The sequence below is a fragment of the Pseudorca crassidens genome, chromosome 9 (assembly GCF_039906515.1).
Source record: "Pseudorca crassidens isolate mPseCra1 chromosome 9, mPseCra1.hap1, whole genome shotgun sequence".
Lineage (NCBI taxonomy): Eukaryota > Metazoa > Chordata > Mammalia > Artiodactyla > Delphinidae > Pseudorca > Pseudorca crassidens.
The window spans coordinates 102,419,317-102,445,010 of NC_090304.1; the positions used below are offsets into that span (position 1 = coordinate 102,419,317).

Sequence of the window (25,694 nt, forward strand, 5' to 3'; positions counted from 1 at the left end):
GAGAGGGTCTTTGGATGAACACATAGGAACTCAGCAGGAAGCCAGCAGCAGGAACCAGGCCTGGTGTCCTGGGGGCTCCATCCAGTCCTTCCATTTATTCCCTCCACTGGGCCTCTTTCTGTATCTGGGCCAGTGGGTGCCGGGTAGAGGGAACTGTCCTTGGCTGGCAGAATCGAGATCATCTGAAACCCTCTCTTCTCTCGCAAGTGCTGTGCTGGTCAGGAAGCAGCCGTTCCTGGACACTTCCCAGCCTCCATCTGCTTGAGCAAAGTCTGTCTTTGTTCAGCAGTGCACTGTCTAAACTCCTCTAACCTATTTAGACCGCGGAGAGGGGAAGAGACACAATAATGAAAAACGCAACGTGCAACACTGCCTTACGCAATCTAATAAATTACTCGGTACCTGGCTGCCAGCTCAAACTAAGTCCAGTATTGCCTGCAGTAATTATTTGGATCACGTCCAGTTTATCTGCTTCATATTTGTGCTTCTGTGCTCAGTGGTAACTTATAAATGTCATTGTGGTGTTTATTCGTTATAATGAAACTTAATGATGTTGGAAGCCAGAAGCAGAGGTAGTGGAGCGGCAGGTTTAAAACAATCTCTTCATCTCTGGAGGAGGGCTGAGCCGAGATAACACGGAAGTTATGCCCTATAGGGAAGCGATTTGCAGGGATGGTGGTGTCCTCATGCTGTGGGGCGGATGGAGAGAGCCAGGAGCCTCCTCCAGAGGCATCCGTCAGGAGGTGGGGAAGACTTGGCTGGGTTTATCCCTGGCAAGGCCTCATCTGTCCTTGCTTCATCTTCTGAGGGCATTTAAGGGGGAGGTGTTCAATCTTTACACCACTCGATGGCTGGTCCAGATAAGAGATACAGGCTGCCCAGGGTCTTGGGAGGCAAAGGTCTTGATGGATGGGGACGGAAATTAGAACCTCAGGGTGACCACCGTATGGGAGACAGACCTTTTAAAAGAGACTTGGAAAAAGGGAGTAGGGGTTGGAAAACAAAGGGAGGGTATCCTGGAGGGCCAAGAGGGGATGGCGAGGCAGGTAGGGGGAGCACAAGGCATGAATGGAATAGGGAATTGCTGGCGGGTGGAGGCTGAGTACCTACCAGTTCTGCAGAAGTCCAGACAAAGATGGGCCGTCGGTGTAGAATGAAGGGTTTGGGCTTCATACCACCCCGGACTCTGCCATTTACTAGCTGTATGGCTTTGGGCAAGTTATTTATCTTTCCCGGGTTTTCTTTCCTCATGTAGAAAGTGGGAGTAGTAACAGATACTCTCAGGATCGTGGTGATGATTAAACCAGGTGATGTGTATAAAGTGATGAACGCAGTGTTTAGACAGTGGCAGTGGTTGGCACATGGTGCCAACAGTGTTTGTGACAGTGGCAGTGGTTGGCACATGGTAGGTGTTCCATGGCTGTGGCCGAGTGAATCCATGAATAATAACACTTCCCATCTGAGTGCATTGCAAAGCCGTCTTCCAAACAAGCGAGCTTGGATTGAGACCTTGCAGCTGTGCAGGGCTGATCTTATCACCCCATTTTACAGTGTGGAAGTGGAGGCCCAGGCTGGTGACAGTCACTTGCCCAAGGCTACCCACCTGGAATATGGACTGGGCGCTGGCTCTCCTGCTTCCCCGGACAGGAGTCCCCCGGCCAGTCCGAGCTGGACGGCTCCCCATCTGTGCTGAGGGCTGTGCTCTTCCCTCCTGACTGGGTGCCCTGCTCCCCAGAGCCACTCATGAGCCTGGACCTGTGCTGACTTCCCAGCCGCACCTGGAGGCGGAGGCAAGCGGGGCTCTTTCTGTCCATCTCATCTTAATACTACATTTAGTGCCCACTCATGAAATATTCATTCTCTCCCCTCAGCGACATGCTCATACAAGGTTCCTAACATCACAAATATGGATGAAAATTATTAGTCATTGTTATGTCTCCTACTAGCCGATCCCCTCCCCCAACACGTCTCCTGTTTTGGTCTGAGCACAAGTGGGACTGAATTGAGGGTATTAACCTGGAACACTAATAATAATGCCTTGCATTTTATGGTGCTTTATGCCTTCTCAAAGCACCCGTACAACCATTGTGCGTATTTTATCATTGCAACAAATTCACGGAGGAAAGAGGGCTGGCATCGCGAGTACACCCATTTTGCAGATGAGAAAACATAGGTCAAGAGAGATCAAGGTCAAGGTCACATGCCTAGTCAGGAGCAGAACTTATTACTTAAAAAACATTATTAATTATTATTATTACTATTCTTTTGGACTCCGAATGAAATGTTCTCTGGGAAACTCAGTGTGTTTGCTTTATGTGAATAAACAGTAGCACAATTTCCTTTATAGTTTGTAAAGGGTTTTCATCCCTGTGGTTTTACTGGTCCTCATGAGGCAGCTTCATTTATTCTTACTTGACAAAGCTCAGTGGCAGAGCTGGCCTTAAACCATTCTGTCCCAAAGTGGATTCCAAGAAATCCTAGTCCTAAAACGTGCTCTAGGGAAAGCGTTTTGTGGTCAAGTAAGTTTGGGAAACTCCGAGAACCATATCCTCCTTTTGGGGGTTCACCAGGCCCTTTGGCATAGTAAAGGCTCTGAGAGGTTCAGTAGGAGAGACTTCTTTAATCAGGGTTAACCCAGCCTCTGCCCACCTTATTTAACTATGCAGACTCTATTTCACAGAAAAACTATTAACCTGCTACAGAAATGCTGCTCCAGGGAAATGCGTGTACGTGATCCCTCCTCGCCGTATTTCCTGAGGCAGTGGAGTTTGGAGCAGGGCTGGGAGGGCGACAGGCAGCAGACATGCTCGCGGGGCCGTTAGAGCTGAAGCCCTCCCCTCAGGCTGCCTCTTCTCTTTCCTGTACCCGCAGGGCTGTGAGTTCCAGATAATTCACTCAATATTAGGTACAGTCAGTCCTGCTTACATCTGGGGCGGGATCAGAGGGGCTGTCTGACTGGTTGAGTGTGGGTCCATGGACAGTGCAATGCGGGGAGATACGGGAGTGGGCAGTCCATGGCCAAGGGGAGAAATCTACACGGATGCACAACAGGCTCTGGTCACGTCTGCCTTTGACAGTGACGGAGGGAATTACCCCATCCCCATCTCCCCAAATACACAAAGCTCCCCGAAGCAGAGTAGGCGTAAGAAGACCAGGGTTTGAATCTTAGCTCCATGCCTTTGGTAGATGACTTAATCTCTCTGAGCCTCACTTGCTTTGTCCTCAAAATGGAGCTAACACCACCCACTTTGTGATGTCATGAGGATTGAAGACATGTGTGTGAAAGTGCCTCCCTAGCCCCACAGCTTTGCGGGCTAGCTGCCCCCTCCCTTCTGCCGCTCTCCCCAAGTCCCTCCAGTCTTACTGCAGTCAGACAAATGGCTCCCGCCACCTCTGTGCTCCAAGAGCATCTCACCTGCACCCCCCTCTAGCTCTCCCACCACCCTGCCTCCTGCTATTTCATTATGTGCCTGTCTCCCCATTGGACTCAAAATTCCCCGGGGGCTGTAGCCGACTCTGCCAGTGCCCCACCTGTATCCCTCAGGCCGACTCCCAGCTGCCAGCATCTGCTGCCCTTCTCCTGAGGTCTTCCTCTTCAGCTGCAGAGGCCACCCTGTCCTTGCAAAGAGCAGGACAGAAGTGCCAGGGAGCGAACACCCCGACCCGAGCAGCCCTCAGCCAGTTACTGGCAAGAGTGCTCTGTAGATAAGCCAGATCCTCGGGTGGCCTGACTGTGAGGCATGGATTCCACAGCACTTCCCAGAACCCCCCACTGGGATGAGGCTCCAGCTGCCCCCCGTTCAGGGACCTGATGGTACCCTCTGTTTTGGACGCCTTCCCTTTCTCTTGTCAATGCCCTACCGTCCTTCTGGAGCTGTCGGCACCTCCTGGATGAGTCCGTGCTTAGGGTCTGCTTCTGGGGGAACCCGAGCTAAGGTAAGGGCCTCTTCTACGTGTTTTTCATCACCACATCACCCTTAGCGCCAGGCACACGGTGGGTACCTGATGAGTCTTTTCTGAATCAGACAGAAAGGAACCATAAGCACAGGCACCTGAAGCCCATGTCCTAGCACGGGCTGGCCGAGGCGGGTGCCCGGGGCTCCCAGGGCAGGACGGCTGCTACTTCCTCTCCTCTGCACCTGCCCCACCTGACACCTGGTCAAACCTTGGCAGGTGCAGAGGACCCACAGTCTGGCCAGCATCCTTCCTCAACGAGAGAACAGCTCGGTGTTGTGTTTTGAGACCCTTTCCTGAGTAATGGTTGAGAAGTTCTGCTCTTGTACTAAGAATAGTGGTTATTCCTGGTACGTTTGATTTGGGGGTTGGGGGGAGTGTCACATCGCTCTATTTATCCCACAGTCTGTACGCAGTTACTGAAACTGTCACCGTGCCCTATATGCCACAGGCCATTATGTGTATTTCAAACCATTATATAAATGGACTTGATCTGGTACTTCTGAATGTCATTAAACTCCTCCCACACCCGTAACAACACAGTTACCATGGAAACGAATACTTTGGAGAAGGAAAGGTATAGGGAAGAAAGCAGATGGACTGGGGGGAGACGCACCCGCCGATTACTATTTCCAGAGCACGGGGCTCGGTGGTGTGACACGGCCACTCTGAGTCAGGTTTTTATTGACTCTCCTTTGATAAAAGGTCTGGATAATTCATCTCGGCCTGAACCTGCTCATTCCGGCACACAGCTCTAAAACTTTATGGTACCGCAGGCCGTTAGGCACCCTCATTTATTCAGACTGTCCCTCCCTGGGGAGGAGGGTGGAGGGAGGGTCTCAGCATTCAGTGATGCAGCCTCTGGGGCTGGCTGAGGATGGGCAAGGGGAGGCAGAGAGAGGAAAGGATGCCTACTTAGGGCATAGGTGGCGTGGGGTGAGACCCCGGGATTTTGGCCAGTGGCTGCTACCTGTCCCTCGGTCCCATTGTCCCCAGTGCAGCCAGAATGACAAAACTGTAGACTCTCGGGGTTGAAGGGGTGTTTTCTATTTGAAACTCCTTTATAAGAGCCTGGCCGAGGAGCTGCCCATGGCCTTGGTAGGCAGTGAGTTTCCTGTCTTTGGAGGGATTCAAGCATAGGCTGCAATGACCTCTTATTTTTTTTTAAGTTTTTACTAAAGTATAGTTATTTACAATGTTGCGCTAGTTTCAGGTGTACAGCAAAGTGATCAGTTATACGTATACATATATGAGCTCTTTTTTTAGATTCTATTCCCATATAGGCCATTACAGAGTATTAAGTAGAATTCCCTATGCTATACAGTAGGTCCTCGTTGTTTATCTATTTTATATAGTGGAGTGTATTTGTTAATCCCAATCTCCCAGCTTATCCCTCCCCCCCTTCCCCTTTGGAAACCACAGTTTGTTTTCTATGTCCGTGAGTCTGTTTCTGTTTTGTACGTAAGTTCATTTGTATCATTTTTCAGATTCCACCTATAAGTGATGTCATATGGTATTTGTCTTTCTTTGCCTGACTTAACTTCACTCAGTGTGACAATCTCTAGGTTCATCCATGTTGCTGCAAGTGGCGTTATTATTATTAAATTTTATGGCTGAGTAATATTCCGTTGTATATATGAACCACATCTTCTTTATCCATTCATCTATCGATGGACACTTAGGTTGCCTCCATGTCCTGGCTATTGTAAATAGTGCTGCTGTGAACATTGGGGTGCAGGTATTACAATAGCCTCTTAGAATAAAATTTGTTCCCAGGGCTCAGGTATCACTTTCTCCAAGAGGCTTTCCTGGGCCCTGCTCACCTGGCCTACAGTTTGACTGGATTCCTCTTCTCTGCTCCCATAGCTCTTTACACACCGGGTTACAGCCATTATGACGCTGTGTTGTAATTGCTGTGATATCCTTGGGACAGGGACTGTGTCTTTACATGCCAAGGGCCCAGCACAGTGCTGGGCATGGAGTTAGCACTTAATACATGGTTGGTGAATGAATGAGCACGCAGCACCACAGTACTCAAAAGTATTTACGTGGATTGGTACTTGGCAGGGCTAGTGAGCCATCAGAAGAGGGTGTAGACTAGATGACCTTGGGTCCCTTCTGGCCTTGAGAATCTCTGATGATATGGTTCTAAACCTGCAGATATGGTTCTAAACCTGACGATACCTAAATTTCTGTGTCTCCCAAGCCACAGTGCTTAACCATTAAGCATACTAACCACAAGGCTAAAGAGAAAAAACAAAACCAAAACAACCCCAAAATCAACTTGACATGAAATATGTCTAATCTCTCCAAGTGGAGGATGAAGTTCCTGAGGACGGAGGCTGTATCCAGCCTCTGAAGCTCCTGTACCCGGCACAGTACTGGGCTCATAGGAATATGTTTCATGTCAAAACATACCCCTGTATCAAAAAAACCTACTTCCCTTCCTTTTCTCCAGAGGTCCTTGCTTCTTGTCTCTTTCAAAACATGGTCCACCCCCCACCCCCAGAAGTGGTCCAAGAAAATGAGAGTTCTTTACCTATAAAGTAAACATAAGCTCTAGACAACAAAGCCTGAATGCCTAAAATAAAAATGGAAGACCTGGGAGGGGGGTGGACTTAGGCTCAGGAGTCTGGGTTCAAGCCTTCGCTGTACCGCTCGCCAGCTGTGCTGTTCTGGGCAAGCCCATCCCTGTCCTGAGTCTCGGCTTCCTCTTTTCCAGGTGATTTCTAATGTTTCCTCTGTGATTCTCAAGTTGCCCAGTCCCAGCATCTTGGGAGCCACTGCCCAGGGGCAGAGAAGTTCACTGTCCTTGCTCTTCTTTCATTGTCTACTTTGTGCAAACATGATGCCATGAAACATTATCCTGGGAGATAATGGAGACCAAGCAGAACTTACAGACTTGGGAAGGGAAACAGGTCTGAGCTAAATAATTGCAAAATGCACTTCTATGTACAGACTGAGCTAAGCCCTTGGAAGGAAAGAAATATGAGACCATGTAACACAGAAACTTGATCGAGACTGGGGAGAGGTGGGTCTGAGGATGCCTCACTGGAGAAGTGACACTTCAGCTGAGATCTGCAAGTTGAGCAGGGGTCACTATGTGAAGGGTTTGGGGATGGGGTGTGGCGAGCGTGGCCAGTATCCTAAGAGGGGGGACCAGTGTAGACAAAGGCTATGGCAGGCGGGAATATGCCCTGTTGGAGGAGCCAAAAGCACACTGATGTGACTGGAGTACAGAGTATTAAGGGGGCAACATGAGGCCAAGGGGGTTGGTAGCAACTAGGTCACAGAGAGCCTTATAAAACATGCCGAGCATTTAGGTATTTTCCCTACCGGCAATAGAAAGCTATTGAAATATTTTCAAGAGGAAAGTGACATTTTCAGATTTGCATTTTGAACTATTGCTGTGGCTAAAGGATGGAAGAAGAACTGGGAGGGAAGGGGCTGAGCTTGATGGACACAAGGAACCAGTTAGGAGAGCACAGCTGCAGTCCTGGTCAGGGGGCGTTGGCGATGGGTAAGGGCGCTGGCCGTCAGATGGGCAGAGGTGGTCGGATTCGAGAGACAGTCGGGAGGTAACATTTCTAGGTCTTGCAGAGGATTGGAGAGGGGTGTGAGGGAAACTGAAGTCTGAAAAGGAGCTTGGCAGGGTCTGTGGTCTAGATGGCCCCCAGCTCGCCTTAGAGCAGCAGGGAGGGCTGGTGGCTGGAGGAACAGGTCTGGGGAAAAGCTCCGAAATCCACTGTCAGATGGAGGCAGGAGAATGGAAATGGTGGGCTCCTTGTTCCAAGGCGCCGAGCTAATTAAATAACAATCATAAAGCGCCCTGGAAACCTGAGTCTTGCCATAAATAATAAACAGGCACGTTATACAAATAATGAGCTTTGCAGCCCCAGTGGAAGAAAACACATCAGTAAGAAAAATGAAATAAGAAGAAATGCACCCAAAAGCTCCAACTAACAAAATGACGGTATTAGCCAGTATCCGGGGCGCCCTGGCAGGCGGTGAAGGGACTGTCTCAGGAAAATGATGGTGGGCCCTCGGCATGAGCCAGACTCTGGGGGACGACAGGCAGAGGGCCAGGAGCTCGAGTGTGAGCCGACCCACCCTCCCCCGGGTCAGGTGCCCGGGCCAAGTCCAGACCACCGGACTCCTGCCCACGCCGCCAAAAAAGAAAGTGCATCTTGTCCTGCAGGCCAGCGCGACGGCCTCCCAGCCACCCAGGGTCCAGCTGACATGGGCCCGAATTCATTCTCTAAGGACAGACAGAAACAGACACACGTCTGCCTCTGAGGCTGCCGAATTTCCTAGTGCTGGTTTCTTTGGTGACCAAAGCGTTTAAAATTATGGGGTGGGGGGTGAGAAGAGGGTGTGGCAGGGTGTTGAGAGCCGGGGTAGATTTTTGAATCATCACATTTCAAAGACGGAACGGAGATCATATCCAACAGTACCCAGTTTTGCCCACTAAGAGGTTATCTATCATCCCCACTAAGAGGTTATCTATCATCCCGGGGTTTAGGGATCTGCCCCAGGCCATACACATGCCCATGGGGCACCTCTACTCATTATCACTCTGTGAGGGGACAGACAGGGAGCAGTGGACGTGTTAGACTCATTCTTAAGGATTAGGGGACAGGGGTGCAGGAGGAGAGGATGGGTGCCCCTGCCCCCCCAAAGAACTTCCGAGCTGCTCAAGATGCCTGGATTCTCATCCTCCAGGGCTCTGTCTCCCTCACAGGCTGAAAGGCAAGGACGTTGGCATGCAGAGCCTGGCCTAGGAGGATGGTGCCCCCAGGGGCTGTGCTGCAGCCTGAGCCTGTGTGGACCAGTGGCCATGGAGCAGGCCTTCTCCTTCCTCGGCCCCTCCCGCCCCTCCCGCCCCTCCCGCAGTGGCCCACCCCCAGTCAACGAAGCTGCCTTTGCTAATCACTTGCACTTGTTTCTTTCTGGGAAGATGAAAGTGACAGTGCTGGGAGGCATATCTGCTTTCCCTTCACTGAGCCGGGAGAAGCAGCCGGTCCCTGTGATTCTGAAGGTCTGGGGACTCTGCTGCCCACCAGATGCGCAGCCGGAGGAGAGAGGACGAGAGCCTCATGGGCAGGCCCACCTTGGCCTTGAAGGGACCCCCGGGCAGGGAGGCCAGGGCTTCACGGCTTCCCCTCTCCTCCTTTAAGCATCCTCTTCCTTACTTCCCCTTCATTTCCCCCTTCTAGAGTCCTAGGGCCCAGTAGCCTTTTCTGGTTCCATAGAAAGAAAGGGTCTTCCCTGGCCTGTGTCTCCCTCCCCACATCTTTCCTGATTTTCTCCCACATCAGCTGGGGAGTTTCTTGTCTTCTGCCCCCGTTTTCTCCTGCCCCTTCCACTTTCTCTGTATTTTCAAGTCAAAGCCTTAGGGGCTTCCCCTCCGATCATGGCCTCAGCCTCCTCTTTCCAAATTCAACGAGGGCTGGACTGGATGTCAGGAGAGCTGGGTTGTAGTCCTGGCTCTTCCAGCAACTTCCTACTGACCCTGGGCGAGTCCCTCCATGGTCCCAGATCTCCCTGGGTGGGTGGGCTGTGCTACAGTCGCTAGAGTTGCTCACGGTTCTAACAGAGAGGAGTACTGGGCTTTCTGAGAGGCAAGCAGAGCCCCTCATCTGACACTACGCGAGAGCTTCCTATTCTGCCCTTGGATAGGATCCGCCCTGGGTAAGCAATGTGCATCGAGCAGGTGAGTGGTTCTGGGCTCTTCAGGAGAAATGGGTAATCAGGTAATCGGGGGAGGATGGAAAGAGGAAAGGGAATGGGGTGTGTGTGTGTCATGTTAGGGCAGTTCCCCTTGCATATCTGATGGGAAATACCTGCCTAGTGATGCCCCAGATGACAAGGTGGCCCAGCAGTAGGAGGGGTAAGGAAGGAGGGCAGGTGGGTACAGGACGGACAACCCCACTGGTGGCCTCACCTCCTAGCCCTCCACTTGGCTGACCTGCCCGGGTCCTAGCCTCCCCGGAGGGACTGTAGCACTGGCCTCGGAGGAGAGGCTGAGAGGTAAGGCTTATGGAATTGCTGGGGACGTGCTCTACGTCAGGATGCTCTGCCTCCTGAGCTCCTTCTCCAGACCCACCTTACCCTTGTGGGTGGCTTTGGGTATTCCTCCATTGCCACTCCTGGCACTCATTAATTACTTAAATTGAAATTGATTACTCCCTATGTGCGAGACACTGGGCTAAGGCCCAGGGACTGGCAAGGAAATGAGGGAGCAGGAGCCTTGCCTTCCTGAAGCTAACTCTTAGGTGGGACAGTCTAATGGAGTAAGTGCCACAAAGTAAATAGGCTGGTTGTCACAATGGAGCACAATGGCGGGGGCAAGAGGGGTATCTGCTTTAGGTAAGGTGGTCTGGCAGGACCCCCTGTGGAGGTGACAGGAACACTGAGATGCGCCTGTGTGTTTCTATTGGGAGCGGGAGGGCACGGGCTGTGTCTTATTTACTTTTAAAGCTCCAGTGCTTAGAACAGTGGCTGGCACTTACTATGAAAGATTGGTATTATTTTTATGGTGGGTATTCTTTGAAAGTTTGATGAATAAATAAATGATCTCCTTCCAGCAGTTCCTACTTAAAGCACCATGTACTTAATCACATGAAGACAATTATGTCAAACAAATTTAATAGTCCCATGCCTAGTCTGTCTTTATTTGCTCCTTTCTTGACAGCCCTTCATTGATTTTTGTCCATATCTCCATTTGACGCCTCAGATGTGTTGAGTCCAAACAGGAAGGAACACACACACACACGTTTTACCAACCACCTCCATTCCTGCAAATGCTGCAGATTCTACCCGAGAAGCTATTACGTGCTCCTAAATAGAGCAAACCTCTCATTAACCATCACATGCCTCCTTAAATGATTTTTTTTTTTTTTTTTTGGCAGTACGCGGGCCTCTCACTGCTGTGGCCTCTCCCGTTGCGGAGCACAGGCTCCGTATGCGCAGGCTCAGCGGCCATGGCTCACGGGCCCAGCCGCTCCACGGCATATGGGATCTTCCTGGAACAGGGCACGAACCCGTGTCCCCTGCATCAGCAGGCGGGCTCTCAACCACTGCGCCACCAGGGGAGTCCCTTAAATGATCTTTGAATAGTGTTTTCTTTGTATTGCTTTTTGTAGTTTAACGGCACCAGTTGCATTTACTCTAGCTTATGAGAAACCCCAGATCTATAAAGTTCCTGTTCATTCATTATTTTTCTCTTGCTTCTTCTCAAGCTGTTATTTTTGGGGGGAGTGTAGTGAGGAGGAGAGAGTGGAAGGAAAAGAAAATAAAAAGATACCAAATTAAGGAAACAAATGAAATAGGGGACGACTTCTCCCCGGGTGACAGACACCCTGTTAGATACTGTTAAACAGAACAAACGTGCTTTAATACAGCACTAGTTGGTCTTTTATTTTTATTCTAAATTGCAAATATAATGCTCACCGCCTTATCTTTGATGGAAGAGGCAGCTAATTGTTCCAATGTCTCACTAATTCTAACACCCGGGAGAAAAAATTATCATTTTTAAAACTCTTCTACCAATTGTTCAGTTTACAGCAAGGAGTGTAGTGCAGCGGGGACAGAGATGTCTGTTTCTTGATCTATGTCACAGCTGCGATTCCAGTTCAATTATTAATATGTGGAAGTTATAATCATTTTGAGTATTGGAACAAGATAATTATAAACCATAAAACAGCTCCCCATGCTTGCCGATGCTTTTTTCTTATGTGCAAACATGTTGGAGTTTGGGCATGTGAGCTTTAGAAAGAGAAAAAAATGTATAATATGGCACTCGGGGCAGTAAGCCTGGCTGGAGTGGGAGCAGAGAAACATTCTTTTCCTTTCCAGGCCCCTCCCGCCTCCCCTCCTCAAGCCTCCCACCCCTCCAGAGCCAAAGCTTACCCCCCCATCCCCGGCATCCCTCCTTCTGCCCCAGTGACTCACCCGCCTCCTATCCTGTCTCCTCTGTTAGCTGAGATTTGTAACTCCTCACACATGGTGGTTTCACTTGCTTACCACCCCCTTGTCTCCTCGTTTACCCAGAAGCAGCAGCAGCTACTGTATGTGCTGTTGTGTGTGAGCCTGAATGTGTGCGGGGCGGGGGGGGGGGGCATTTGGGAGGGGCGAGAATCACAGGCACAGAGGAAGGCAGGGCTGGGGCTTAGCCGTCCTGTTACCTCCTGGCTATTGCCGTTGTCTCTGTTGCCTTTTCTTTGATTCTCAGTTTGTCTTCACTGGCGGAGGGTATAGATTGGGGTAGAGCATTCCTAACCAGGTCGACCACAGTCAGTTGAAAGGAATAACCCGTTTATATGGATTGTGTGTGTTTGAAGAGGGGACTTAGAGAGAAGAGGCATTGTTCTGGCATCTTCCGTTTTTAACAAGAAAAAAACAGTTTAAAATGCCGCCTCAGCTTAGTTGTTGCACAAAGTAAGGCTAACTGTCCTCAGAAGTCATCTGGTGCTGGTCGTGTTTCCAAGTCCTCCTCTAGTCCTCCCTGACTTTCTTCCTTCCTTCTTTACTTGAACAAAGTCTAAGGAGATATTAAGGCTGCATTTATTTTTCTTACCATTTTCCTAACCTCTGGTTCAGAGTATTACCATCGTACATTTCTGCTATGGCAAAGAAATGGATTGAATTGTGTTCCCCGACTGCACCCCCCCCCCCGCCACTGCTCCTATGTTGAAACCCTAACCCCTAATTGTGACTGTATTTGGAGATACGGCCTTTACAAAAGTGTTAAGGTTAAATAAGGTCATAAGGGTAGGGCCCTGATATGATAGGATTAGCGTCTTTGTAAGAAGAGACACCAGAGCGCTCTCTCTCTCTCTCTCTCTCTCTCTCTCTCTCTCTCTGCCATGTGATGACTCAGTGAGAAGGTTGCTGTCTGCAAACCAGAACGAAAGCTCTCACCAGAACCTGACCATGCTGGCACCCTGATCTTGGACTTCCAGTCTCCAGAACTGTGAGAAAATAAATTTCTGAGTTTAAGCCAGTCTATGGTATTTTGTTATGGCAGCCCAAGTCACTTGTGAAAATTTGGAGGGAGTCAAATCGTGTTCATCAGCCTTGTGATATGAATTTTTTTAGGCCCCAAGATCTTGAGTCAGTATCCTTCTACTGAGGTCAGGCACTCAGAGCTTGAGCTTTCAAATCCAATCCAAGTCCTGACTTTTTGGCACCCCTGTTCCCTGTGACCCTCATTTCAGCTTCTCTAATGAGCATTGCCAGCAAGAGAATGTGTCTATTCAGCACCATGGACAGAGGCATGCTGTCAGTTTCTACAAATTAGATGTTACTGCCTCGGCTCTCAAGAACGTGGTGTTGGGAAGGGAGGGGTAGGCTGCGAAAAAGAAAAGTCAGGAAGGGATACTGACTGGTTGGATGCAGAAAATGCAGCCCTCAACCCTGGCTGTGCTCAGCCACGGAGCTCCGACAAAGAGGAAGTAGCTTCTTGAGGCTGTTGCCTTCTTACACAGACAGGCATTGAAACGGGGGAGGTGATAGTCTTTATGTTTAATTGTGCTGGCTTAACGGCTGTCAAACTGTCAGTATGATGTGTGCTGGCAACAAACCTACAGCGGGTGAGGCATTAGGTCTGGGGAGCACAGGGGGTTGTGGGTGTCATGGTCTGTGGGCTGGGAGGAGAGCCAGCTAAGGAGCATAGGAAGATGCGAAGGAAGAGCATAGGAAGAGCTAAGGAAGAGCATAGGAAGCTAAGGAGCATAAGGAAGATGTTAAGGAAGAGCATAGGAAGATGGCTAAGATGGTACAGGTGAGCTGCCTTTTTCATGCCTGGAATGGGAATGAGGCTACAGGGACTCTGGTCCTTGAGTGGGGAGGGGCCCAGCTCATGGCAAGCTGGGCTGGTGAGAAGCCAGGGTTTCATTTGTCTGACTTTATTGAATAAATGGCCTCCCCAGCCATTGCTTACCTACTTTTGAAGCCTGACAGTCTGTGGCATCTGATGGAAAGGCTTATGAACTGCATGGAGACAGATGGCTGGGGATGAGGATATTGGCTCTTTATTACAGCAGGCCCGTCAGTGACAGCACTCCTCTCACATCCTAGCCTCCACATCAATGTCAATACCTTCCTCCAGCCTTCTGTGGCCCAGTCAAACCTCAGAGGAAAGACCCAGTGCTAGAGGAAGGCAGAATGGCCTATGAGTAAGTGGGAGAGATAGGGCCGATGGAGTCAGAAAAGAGGGCAGTTTTTCGAGGGGAAGTTCTTTGAGAATCAAAGCTCTGCCTTATTCTTGTATAGTATCCTCCCAAATGCCCCGTGAGGTGCCATTAATTCAATAAGCGTCCAAGACATGTGAATGATTAAGGAAAAGGGCAGAGAGGTCTGGATTAGAAAAGATAATAGAAGCAGATTTAATTGCACTGGGTGGGTAGCTGAGGAACAAAAGGAAACAAAGAGAGAGGAAGAGAAGGAGGGGGCACAAAGGGAGGAGGGAAGATAGCATATGAAGCATGCTCGCGAATCAGCATACAGTGCTTCAGGCATTAGGTCCTCTTCCCCATGTTACTAGCTGAACGGCTTCATGGAAACCAAACGGATGTGTCCACTGTCGTTTCTGAAATGGCCCAGGCTCTTTTTCCTGGTACCGTAGTTGTAGGGCATAACTTCTTCCCTCCCCATTTCCCCTGAGAGGGCGGGTTCTCACTGACCTTCATTCATTCTCCGAAACTTGTCCTTGGCCATGTAGCCCAGCACCAGACAGCATCCTCTCTTCTGGAGCCCCAGCTCTGGAAGAAAAGCAGAGGTCGGTGAGGTGGGAATGGGTCAGGGGTCAGTGCAAGGGATGTAAAGCTTGTTGCTCTTATAAACAGGGCTACTTAATTACTTAACAAACATTTAGAAAGCACTTACTATGGTCCAGACATAATTTAAGACCAATAATTTCATCATTTGATCCTCACAACAGCCCTATGAGGTATACGCCATTGTTATCCCCATTTACAGACATATTAAGCAGGCAGCCTTAGGTGAAAGAGCTGGTAGGTGGCACAGCCGGGATTTTGAACACAGGCAGCCTGACTCCAGCGTCCATGTTCATAACCATTACTCTATAGGTTCACGAGGCCCTATATATCCCAGGCATAGGGACTATGCTCTGATCACACTGAGATTGTTGTCAAGCCAGAGAAGAGGCAGAGTCCAGCCAGCGGTGTCCAGGATGGAACAGTACAACTAGACACAGTGGCCAAAGGAGTGATTGGGTAAATTTGGAAGAAGACACAGGGGTCAAGGTGTAGGTAGAAGGAGTCTATCTTTTGGGAGAGAGTGAATTTCTGGGGCTGGGGATCCCTGTTCATCCTTATATTCAGGCGCAATTCAGCATTGTCATCCGGCACTTATGAGGTGTAAACACAGTGTAGAGCACAGGGGTGGGGATGGCTGAGAGACGTAAGACATAGACTCTGGTCCCACAAGACTTTGACCCAATGGAACAAGAGGTTAGAACAACAATTCCAGGTAGCGAAAGCAAGAGACCGTTTTCTCCCCTACGATATTTTGTAAATCAGTGCTCGTTGTGTGTGAGCGTTGGACTGGAGTACCTCAGCCAACCGGGCAAGATTTCCTCTCTGGTATTTATCCTTTCTTCCTCACCTGTCTTCAGCACTTGTGGGCTTTGAAGCAATTCCACACCAAGTTTCTCTTTTGACCCTCACAACAACTGCATGAGGTAGGCAGATCGGTTATTACTATTCACATGACGCAGATGAGAAAATTGAAGTTCAAAGATGTTAAGTGACTACCCATGATTATTGTAGATTCCCTGCCCCTCCCTCTTTGCTTTGGAGTCACACAAATGTGGCAGCTGCCATAAACTGGGTAAATGGATAAGGGGTCTGATTTCTGGAGGTGGGGACGTGCCTGCAGCTCCTTCCAGGCTTTGCTAGCTTTCTGGACGCCCAGATACTCTCTCCATCGGTTTCTTAGAGAAGGAGGTTCCCCCTGAGGGGTGTGTCACAGCAGCTTCTCCCACGACACTGGGTGTTCCTCTGAGCCCTAGACAGTCTGCATCTAGGCTGTCAGAGCATAGAGAGGCTGGGCTCGTTCTGCCCCCTACCCCTCCACCCACCTCTTGTGGCCCAGGCCCAGCCTCTCTGGGCAGCAGGATGAAAGGGCCCAAGAGACACGGCTAAGTCGAGCTCAGGGGCTCCAGCCCCAGAGGAAAACAAAGTGTGGTGGGCGGTGGCAGAAGCCATGGCCCAAGGAGGTCGCAGGCTTTGATCTCCTGATTCTTTAAAGGGGTTTATTGACTATCAGTAAAGAGCAGAGAAGCAGATCTGAGCGTGCCTTTTCCAAAGGCACTCACTTCTCTTCCTTTCCCTCCACGCTTGTCTGAAGGCACGGCCAAAACGCCCTCACTTCAAACAGCCTTACATCTCGGGCGTTCAAATTGATGATGTTAAGTTCCCTCATCCAAGGCCTTGGCCCTTTCTTCAGGGGCTCCTGCTCTGTTGAAAGCCGTGCGGATCAAAGGCCCTTTGATGTTTACTTACTATATTTGCGGATCCTTTCTAACAACCACCTTCAAGAGGCAGGAATGCGGCATGCCAGGAGGGGGCCAGCGGAAGCCCAAGCTGTGGGGAGGCTCTGAGCTCCAGCAGACAATAGCCTCTTGCCTGGCACTGTATTGAAACCTCAACATGCTGACGACAGGCAGAGTTAACCAGCCCATTATAATTGCATGCATATTGTTCATCATCACAATGATACAATTGCTGATGATTCCTATTCTATTTTCCACTGACTTCTTACGCTCATCTGAAGCACATCTGTAGTAGCTCCTAATGAGAAACGGAGCCTGGGTTCTTGCATTGAGTCCAGGAACGAGCCCAGGTGAGCACTGAGGGGTGGAGGGCGGCAGATGCTGGATGGATTTTGGCCCGTGTTCGTGCTGGGCTTCCTGGACAGTCCCCTCGACTCTCAAGGAAATGGAAGAAGCACGATTCTCCTAAAGATTTCGAGACCGGGGACAACCTGTTGACTCTGTGTTATCTGGGCTGGCTGTCTCTGCCACTGCAACCGACCCTGTCCTATGTCATATATAATATGCCCCCGGGGGAATCGCCCAGGGAAAGAGGCTGCACATACGCACGGTTATTATAAGTAAGAGTCTCACTGACCATGTCTGACTTTTGCAAATGAGCAGGAAAAGAAGTTTTTTAAAAAAAACCTGATTACTAAAAGAAATGGAGGACCAGGCAATTTCTCAATGTATTTGGCTCATTTAATTTGACACTTGTGGGTTAGTCTTAATTATTTAGGCGTCTACATTACAAGGCCCTAATAAGCACACTGCAGAAATGTATTAAGTGAGAGGGCTCTCTGACTGAGTCTTTACTGAGAAGTGGGGAGAAGCCACTGGGATCTTTGCAAGAAAGAGCAGGTTGGGGGATCAGCGAAGTGGGAATTATCTAGCTATCCATATATGAAAATTTAGGGTGTTCTTGGGAGAGATATTGCAGAGCTAAATTAGAGGTCATTGTTTCCACATGAGGAAGCAGGCCAGGGGCCAAAGTGAGGGAGGGGAGGAGAATCTAGAAACACAGGTGTGGAGGATGGGTGTGGTCAAAGATACTGACCAGAGAGAGAGCTGGGGGGAAGCAGGAACCTATGGCATCCTCTTGGGAAAACGTCACCAAGCCAGATCAACCAGGCTATTACGGGAGAGATGAAAGAATGTGATAGAAAGAACAATCATTGTTGAACAATCATGGTGAATCAATGATTGTCAATCAATCAAAAGTGAATCCATCATTCGCTTTGTGATCTAGAACAGCCACCAGACTGCGACCTTCCTTGTCACATGGCATGGGACCGATGGTGGAGTCAGGGTCCTAGATGCGTATTTTAGAACAGCAAGATGATGGGGTCTTCTCCACGTAGACTTTGGGGCTGCAGCCTTTGCCTGAGGACTAATCAGTAGCAGAACCACCAGATGCACCGAATGTACCCATGGGAAATGATGGACGCGAATGGAGTCATCCCGGCTTAAAGGACAGTTCAGAGCAAAGAAGGCCAGTGTCACCTGCAGATGGGGATGTGGAGGCCGCTGTCTCAGGAGGACAAAGAATTAGGGAATGCTGCTACACAATGAAACATTCCCTGGGAAGCGGTGTGTTTCTTAGGGAGAAGTCCAGATTGCACCCCAGGAACTCCCGGCCTCTAGACTGAGCAACAGAAGGGTGAGGATAGTGCCTTTTTAGGCTCAGAGTCCTTAGCCCTAAGCACAGTGCCTGGCACGTGGCAACGGATCAGGAAAAGTCTGACTTAATGGGTAGTAATCAGTTCTCCCCGACCCGGGCCAGAATGGAATCAGGAGGGCTTAACCCTGGCACAGTGGATTAGGTAGATGCAGATGGTCTGAAGTGAATGAACATTGTAATTCATCAGAACAGGAGTTTGGGAAGCGTGAGGTTTCCTCTCGGGAGGAATAAAGAGGGATGGCTTCCTAAATGGAATGGTTTTCCTTCAGTTTCAGAGGGTGAGGATGGGACTTTTTCTAGCCCAAGGATTCCTTTATTCTTACGAGTAATCATAATGATAGTGCAGTGATATTACCTCACATTTGTGGGATACTTATTTTTTCACGATGCTGTCATATTCACTATCTTATTGGGTGTTCACAGTAGCTCTGTGAAGCACACAAGGAGGAAATGATTTCCTCCGTTTTGGTTTCAGAAACAGGCTCAGAGAAGTAAAATGACAACTCAAGGCCAAAGCACAGTTGGTGACAGTGCTCAGGCTAGAATCCAGGTCTGATTTCTGGCTAATTCTTAGGGTAGGTTCCGGGATCCCAGGGCTGCTGATGCCATGATTCAAGACAGAGAAGAGACAGCAGAGATCAGTGGTCCTGGCTGGGACTGTGGGGTGAACTGTGTCCCCCCAAATCCAATGTTGAAGTCGTAACCTCAATACCTCAGAATGTGCCTTTATCTGGACAAAGAGACTCTACCAAGGTAGTCAAGTTACAATGGTCAATGGGGAGCCCTAATCCAATATGACAGATGTCTTCATAAACAGGGGAAATTTGGGACAGACACACATATAAACATGGAGACGGCCATCAATGAGCCAAGAAGGGAGGCCTAGAACAGAGCCTTTCCTCACAGCCTTCAGAAGGACCCAACTCTGCCAACATCTTCTGTGGACTTCTAGCCTCCAGAACTGTTAGGCAATACATTTTTGATGTTTAAGCCACCCAGTCTGTGGCTCTTTGTCACGTCAGCCCTAGCAAGCTAACATAGACAGGAAGAGGGGAGAAGCTGGTCTTTTATAGAACCTGGCTATTTCCATTGGCCAAGACTCTGACTCCCATCCCTTGGTCACAGGGAATGCAGGGAGCAGCATTGCACGACCACTCAGAAGCCTTGTGAGAGGCACCAACTGATTGGAGAGCGGCCAGAGGGGCTGCTAAGGTGGGACAATGGGGGTGGTGGCACAAGAGATGATGGGAAACAGGGCAGGTGGGGAGGGAGGGCAGCTGTGGGTCTTGGTGGCAACCCAGGATGCTGTGAGCATTCCTGCTGCCAGCGTGAGGATGACATTGGCTAGAAGAGTGTTTGCTTATTGCCCCAGCCAGAAACAAATGAGCTGTGAAGTGACCACAGATCGAGCTGGTGACAATGGACAGGTACCACGTCCTTCTCCCTCACCATTTCTTTCTTTCTGTTTTTAAATTTTTATCGGAGTAAAGTTGATTTCCAATGTTGTGTTAGTTTCAGGTGTACAGCAAAGTGAATCAGTTATACATATACCCACTCTTTTTTAGATTCTTTTCCATATAGGCCATTACAGAGGATTGAGTAGAGTTCCCTGTGCTATACAGTAGGTCCTTATTAGTTATCCATTTTATATATAGCAGTGTGTGTGTGTGTGTGTGTCCATCCCAATCTCCCAATTTATCCCTCCCTCCCTTTACCTCCTCGTAACCATAAGTTTGTTTTCTACATCTGTAACTCTATTTCTGTTTTGTAGATAAGTTCATTTGTACCCTTTTTTTTAGATTCCACATATAAGCGATAACACTCAGTATGACAATCTCTAGGTCCATCCATGTTGCTGCAAATGGCATTATTTTGTCCTCTTTTATGGCTATCCCTCATCATTTCTGAGGCTATTCGGTGCATCTGGGGGCCCTTCTGTCCCCAACGTGCCCAGTCACAGTGGTTCAGGGGTGCCTGCTGAGGACTAACCCTTTACCACCTGAAGCTGTTAGATGAAGCAGGTCCCCAGAAGCCGACCTAACAAGAATAGAGCATGATGGGCGGGCAGTTTGGTGTGGATACAGCAAAGATTTCGGGAGATGAGAAAGTGAGACGAGGCAGGAGACAGAGTCAGGGACCGGACCTGGAGGACCTGGTGAGCCTTGCCTAGGAGTCTGGAATTTTCCTACAGAATGCTTAGCAGAAGAAAGGCCAGACTTGCGTCTTATAAAGACCATATTAGCACTGGGGCAGATGTGGCTGGGAGAAGGTAAGACCAGACAAGGGAGCGCAGCTGGGAAACTGTGGAACACTCCTGGCAGGAGGCGATGGGATGACATGTGCCCCCTCTTCCTGCTCTCCCAAGACAGCCTGAGAGGAGAAAGCAGGTGAAAGGACCCTGGGCTTCTCAGAGGGACATTCAGAGCTTCCACATCCCCGCCACCTTGACACAGGAGAGCAGTGCAGGGGCTGAAAATAGCTCCCCAGATAGTTCCAGAGAGCAGGTGGAGAAGACGTCAGCTGGACCTGGCTGGAGTCACAGGGGAGCCCTGGGGGGTAGGGGAGGCCACGTGTGCTGTAAAACCACCACTGCCGGCTGGAGCCTCGCTTCAGCCCTTAACAGTCCTCAGGCTTCTCCGGGCTTCAGTTTTCTCATCTACGAAATATGGATACTGGTGGTAAAACCCTTCTCACATGGTTGCCATGCAAATCCAAGGAGACAGCATTTGATGAAAAGGGCCTCCTCGAATGAAGTACTGATGAGCGAGAGTTCAGGAAACAGAAACAGAATATCAGACTGGGGTTTAGAGATCATCAAATCCCCTTCCTTACCCTCCTTTTTTTCTTTTTTTTTAAACAGCTATGAAAGAGGAGACTCAGGGAGGTGAAATACCCTGTCCAAGGTGATATAATGAGCTGTTAGGTGGCATCTTTGAAGGTCAGTGTGGCAGAGGTAAGTCAGCTGGGCTGGAGGAGTGAAGTGAGTCAGGAGGACCAGCCAGGGGGTGTCACAGGCGAGGCCACAGGACCAGAGGTGCTGGCAACTGAGAGGAAATGGCGACTTGGAGAGATGTTCTTGACCGAGACAATGGGGCTAAGCATCAGAGTGGCTTAGGCAGAGGAAGGGGACAATGGCAACCACAAGGTCTTTAGTGGAGAAGACTGCAGGAAGTGAGGGGGCTGGGTCAGAAGTGATTGACAGGGCTTCCTTGGTGGCGCAGCGGTTAAGAACCTGCCTGCCAACGCAGGGGACACCGGTTCGATCCCTGGTCCGGGAAGATTCCCACATGCTGCGGAGCAACTAAGCCCGCGTGCCACAACTACTGAGCCTGCACTCTAGAGCCTGTGAGCCACAACTACTGAGCCTGCACACTAGAGCCTGCATGCTGCAACTACTGAGCCCACGTGCCTAGAGCCCGTGCACTGCAACGAAGGGTAGTCCTGCTCACTGCAACTAGAGAAAACCCACACACCACAACGATGACCCAAAGTAGCCAAAAAAAAGGAAGTGATTGACAAAGGAAGCCTATGAGGTTACACGTGACAATGGTGCATTTTGGACTTCTGTATTTGAAGGATCCCCAAGTGAACAGGTCCTGGTTGATTACATGAGCACAAGTTCAGATCTGAAGAAATACATTTTTAACCAGCTTCACTGACCTCGGAGAGCAAATATCTTGGTCTGTAGACCAATTCGTAATGTGATGAATTATGTAAAAAGCAGTGGGATGATACAGGTAACCTCTGCTATAGTACGGCTACCACCCCTCCATAACCAGCAAGTATTTACAAAATGCGGCAGCTATAAAACCCAACCCACGAACACTCGAGAGGCACGATGCTCAAGACGAAAATATGTAACACAAGCTTCCTCTCCCAATGAGATTATGATCCAGTTGGTTATGTAAGGCATACACCTGTGAAAAGGTAGCGTCAAAGACAAGCAATGGTTCAGTTAGAGAAGCGTCATGAGGCAGGGCTGGAGTCATTTCTACATGAACGGCAATAATGGCTGTAGGGGTCCCGACGAGGAAAAAGGAGCTCAGGTGGTCGGGTGGGCCTCCTACAGGACCTGGGGGGCTGCAGATTTGTCTGGGGTTTGCCTTGGTTGGGTGTCTGTACCCATGGCCTCTCTCATATGTGTTCTGCCCGGTGGTAGCCCCCTGGTGGCAGGATGCTGGAGTCTCACGTTTGGCGAGTTCTCACTATGATTCTGCTAAACTGCTTTCTGCATCGGGTCTGCCTAGTCCTGTTTTCAGCATAATTACTCACATCCCAGGCAATAAGGGTGCCCATAAATCATGCAAAGATCACAGTTTTCTGATCAACCTCTCTAGGAAAGAGTCCTGAAGAGTGGGATAGTAAAGGTTTATTAATCCTGTCTAGTGCGTGGCTCTGGGCCTCTAGGACAAGTAATAAATGTTTAATAGACCAATAATACCTGTTTCATAATTTTTGAATTGCATTGCTTGCTAATGCTAAGTTTATTAAAGCACTATAAACTTTACATTGTTGTAAAGACATAATTGCTCTTTCATTGCTTGTTTAATGAGTTAATTATATTAGAACTAAGTTTTTCACTGTTCATGTTAAGTATCAATTAGTTCTCTTAAACAATTGATTTGTATTTAATTAACTATGCTATTACATACCAATTAAATTCTTCTAAGAGAAATCTGAAACACACGTGGTCTTAAATTAAATTTTTTAAAACAATGAATTACAGAAAAAGCTCACATCTAAGGCTTCCCTGGTGGCGCAGTGGTTGAGAGTCCGCCTGCTGATGCAGGGGATGCAGGTTCGTGCCCTGGTCTGGGAAGATCCCACATGCCGTGGAGCAGTTAGGCCCATGAGCCATGGCCGCTGAGCCTGCGCGTCTGGAGCCTGTGCTCCACAACAGGAGATGTCACAACAGTGAGAGGCCCGCGTACCGCAAAAAAAAGCTCACATCTAGTGATCCTCTTTTAGGAAGAGTTGGCAATCGTTGTAATAATTCCAAAAAATTTTTGTGGCCACCAGCCCATCCTCACTACCTCCTGCAGGGAGCAAGGCTCCTTCAGGCCCCAGATGGTAAGCGCCTTGCGGCTCCCTACAATAGCAAGGACCAGCATCGCGGCAGCCCTTTGCCAGCCCCCGCCTTCTCAGCTGCCTCAGCCGTGCCATTTACTGCCTGGCATGGCCCTACCCCAGTGTGGCCAAGGCAGGCAGCATATCCGCAAATTCCTCACCACCAGCTGTGGGGCCCATGACTGTCTGTGTTGTTCCTGGCCCCAGATCCCATGTGTCTGCAGGGTCCCATGTGGTCCCCAATCCTCCGGCTTCTCCAAATCTCTGCTCACTGCCCCGAGTCTGTACCTCGTGGGCAGGAAAAAGACAGCCCTGGGCATTTACTTTCCTCTTCTTGTTTCACCCTCACACAGACATTATGAAGCTAGGTATTATTATTCCTGTCTTTGTTTATAAAGAACTGGACATTTTAGATGGGTAAGGAGTTTGCCAGGGTCCCTCAGCTGTGAGTGGTGAAGCCTGGGCACACCTGTGTGCCTGACTCCGTGCCTGGTGGCTTCCATGCTGGTCTCCCTTCTCTGTGAGATACGACTCCTCACCTACCCTCAGATGCTGCCTGGGGGTCTTTCTCCCAGCTGATTAATTGCTTAGAGTTCCAACGCGGCCACCAGCTGACTCCGGACGTGGCCTTCCTCTGGGCCACTTGGGCATCACTGCAGCCCCCAGGGTCAGCAGAGTCCACCACACCCCTCTGCACCCTGGAATTGGGACACTGGCTGCCCACCCCTCCCCTGGGGGCTGGACGTGGCCTCGCCTTGCCCCTCTCCACTGGCTGGTATCACCCACCGTGGGGCCAAGCTCACTTCATTCACCAGTGCAATTAAAGTTGCCATTTACTGATTACTTACGATTGCTTAGTCTCTGGGCTGAGTACTTTGCATGCATTATTTTCTATCGTAAAAATTCTGTAAGGTAAGTACTATTATTGTTCCTAATAATAGGAAACTGGTGATCCAAAAGATTAAATATTCACTCAGGGTCAAACAGCTAGTAAATGTGGAGGCCAAGAAAACTGACGATAAACGAGGTTCTTCGTGCTACTAGTATAATCTTTTTGTGAGAGGTGCAGGGAATTGGGGGAAGTTTAATAATGTTGGTGGAGAAGTTTTATGGGAAGCAGTTTTATCACATGTACAAGAAAACCTCAGCCATCTCTGATTTAGGATATCTAATCCCAGTGCTTAATTGCTCTGTGGAGGAGCGTGACAGAGAAACGAGATGATGAAGGCCACCCCTCCACGCCCTGGCCTGCCATCAGTCTACTTATCCTGTGAGGAACGGGGACTGCTGAAGGCCATAGGCCTGGAAGACTTTTAGACTTTTCCTAAGAGCAAGTTGGGGGTTGGTGACTAATGATTGAACGGGGCCGATGCTCGAGAGCTGTGGCCCTGCCCCTGGGTATGCTCAGCCTGGTACATGCAGTTAATTACGCTGGGAGGCCAGGCAGAAAGAGGGCATCTCTCCTCTCCTTTTTCTAGTAGGACCAAAAAAGTCCCCAGTGACTAAGACTGAGGGCAGTGGGAGGCCTGCAAGGTCTCCCCACGTCCACGTGCTCCCACCCCGTCCCCTGCCCTTCTCTTCAATACCAGATCTAAAGCCAGAAGGCAGAGCCCCCATAAGAGGCTGTGAATGTAAGACTGATTTGTGGTTTGCTATTCACACAGGTTCGTAGCCCCATTGATCAGGTGGGGCTCAGGAAAGTTAGTAATTTTTCCGAAGTCACACACCTGGGAAGGGGAGGAGTCAGGATTAAAATCCAGGTCCATTTGATCCCAGAGCCCAGGCTGTGCCCTTCTGCCAGGATGTAGCCTAGATGCTGCACACACAGCTCAGGTGACCCGCACAGACCCCAGTGGGAGGAAGGCGACCACGTGTGTCCAGAGGGTGCTGGCCAATTAGGTCAGAACTGCCAGGTGGTCGGGGGGCTCTGAGAAGCCCCCGTGGGAGCCGGGTCCCTGGGGAGTCCGTGCCTGGAGAAGGAAGGGTGGCCTCCAGAGAGGCAGGGGGCGAGGGTAGGGCAGGGAAGCATGGAGGGGTGGGAGTGGGGGTGGGGGACGGCAGGAGCAGTGCAGCTGTTTAGTTTTGTGCTTACAACCCCCCCCTTGTCACCCATTTATGGCCCAAATAAAATCATAAAGGCTGAGGAAGAACCAGGAGGGTCCCATAAAGGCCATGAGCTGGATTTAAAGCATTTCTCACTGGAGTCAGGTGGGGATGGCCAGGCTTTGTCCTCAAGCCCACATCCCACTGGACAGGGCTGGGGTGGAGGGAGACGTCAGTTCTTACCTGGCACAAGGGAAGAGGGCAGAGAGAAGGGAAATGTGTCCGAGGAGTGCGGGGAGGGGAGGGTCTTTTAGGGTCTTTGGGATGGAAGGGGGTAGACTAAGCCTCGGTGAGCTAGAGGGCGCTTCCTCCACTTTCTGGGTAGAAAAGTAG

At 49.8% G+C, this 25,694-nt stretch overlaps 1 protein-coding gene across 7 annotated transcripts in view; it reads right to left on the reverse strand.

Moving 5' to 3' along the window:
- The window catches only part of KIRREL3 (kirre like nephrin family adhesion molecule 3), a 551,606-nt gene that overhangs the window by 105,814 nt on the left and 420,098 nt on the right, over window positions 1-25,694 (reverse strand). For all 7 annotated transcript variants that reach the window (XM_067751511.1, XM_067751509.1, XM_067751513.1 and 4 more), the window contains one exon: window positions 14,640-14,717. In XM_067751511.1, coding sequence (XP_067607612.1) covers window positions 14,640-14,717 — 78 coding nt within the window. The remainder of the gene's footprint in view (window positions 1-14,639; window positions 14,718-25,694) is intronic.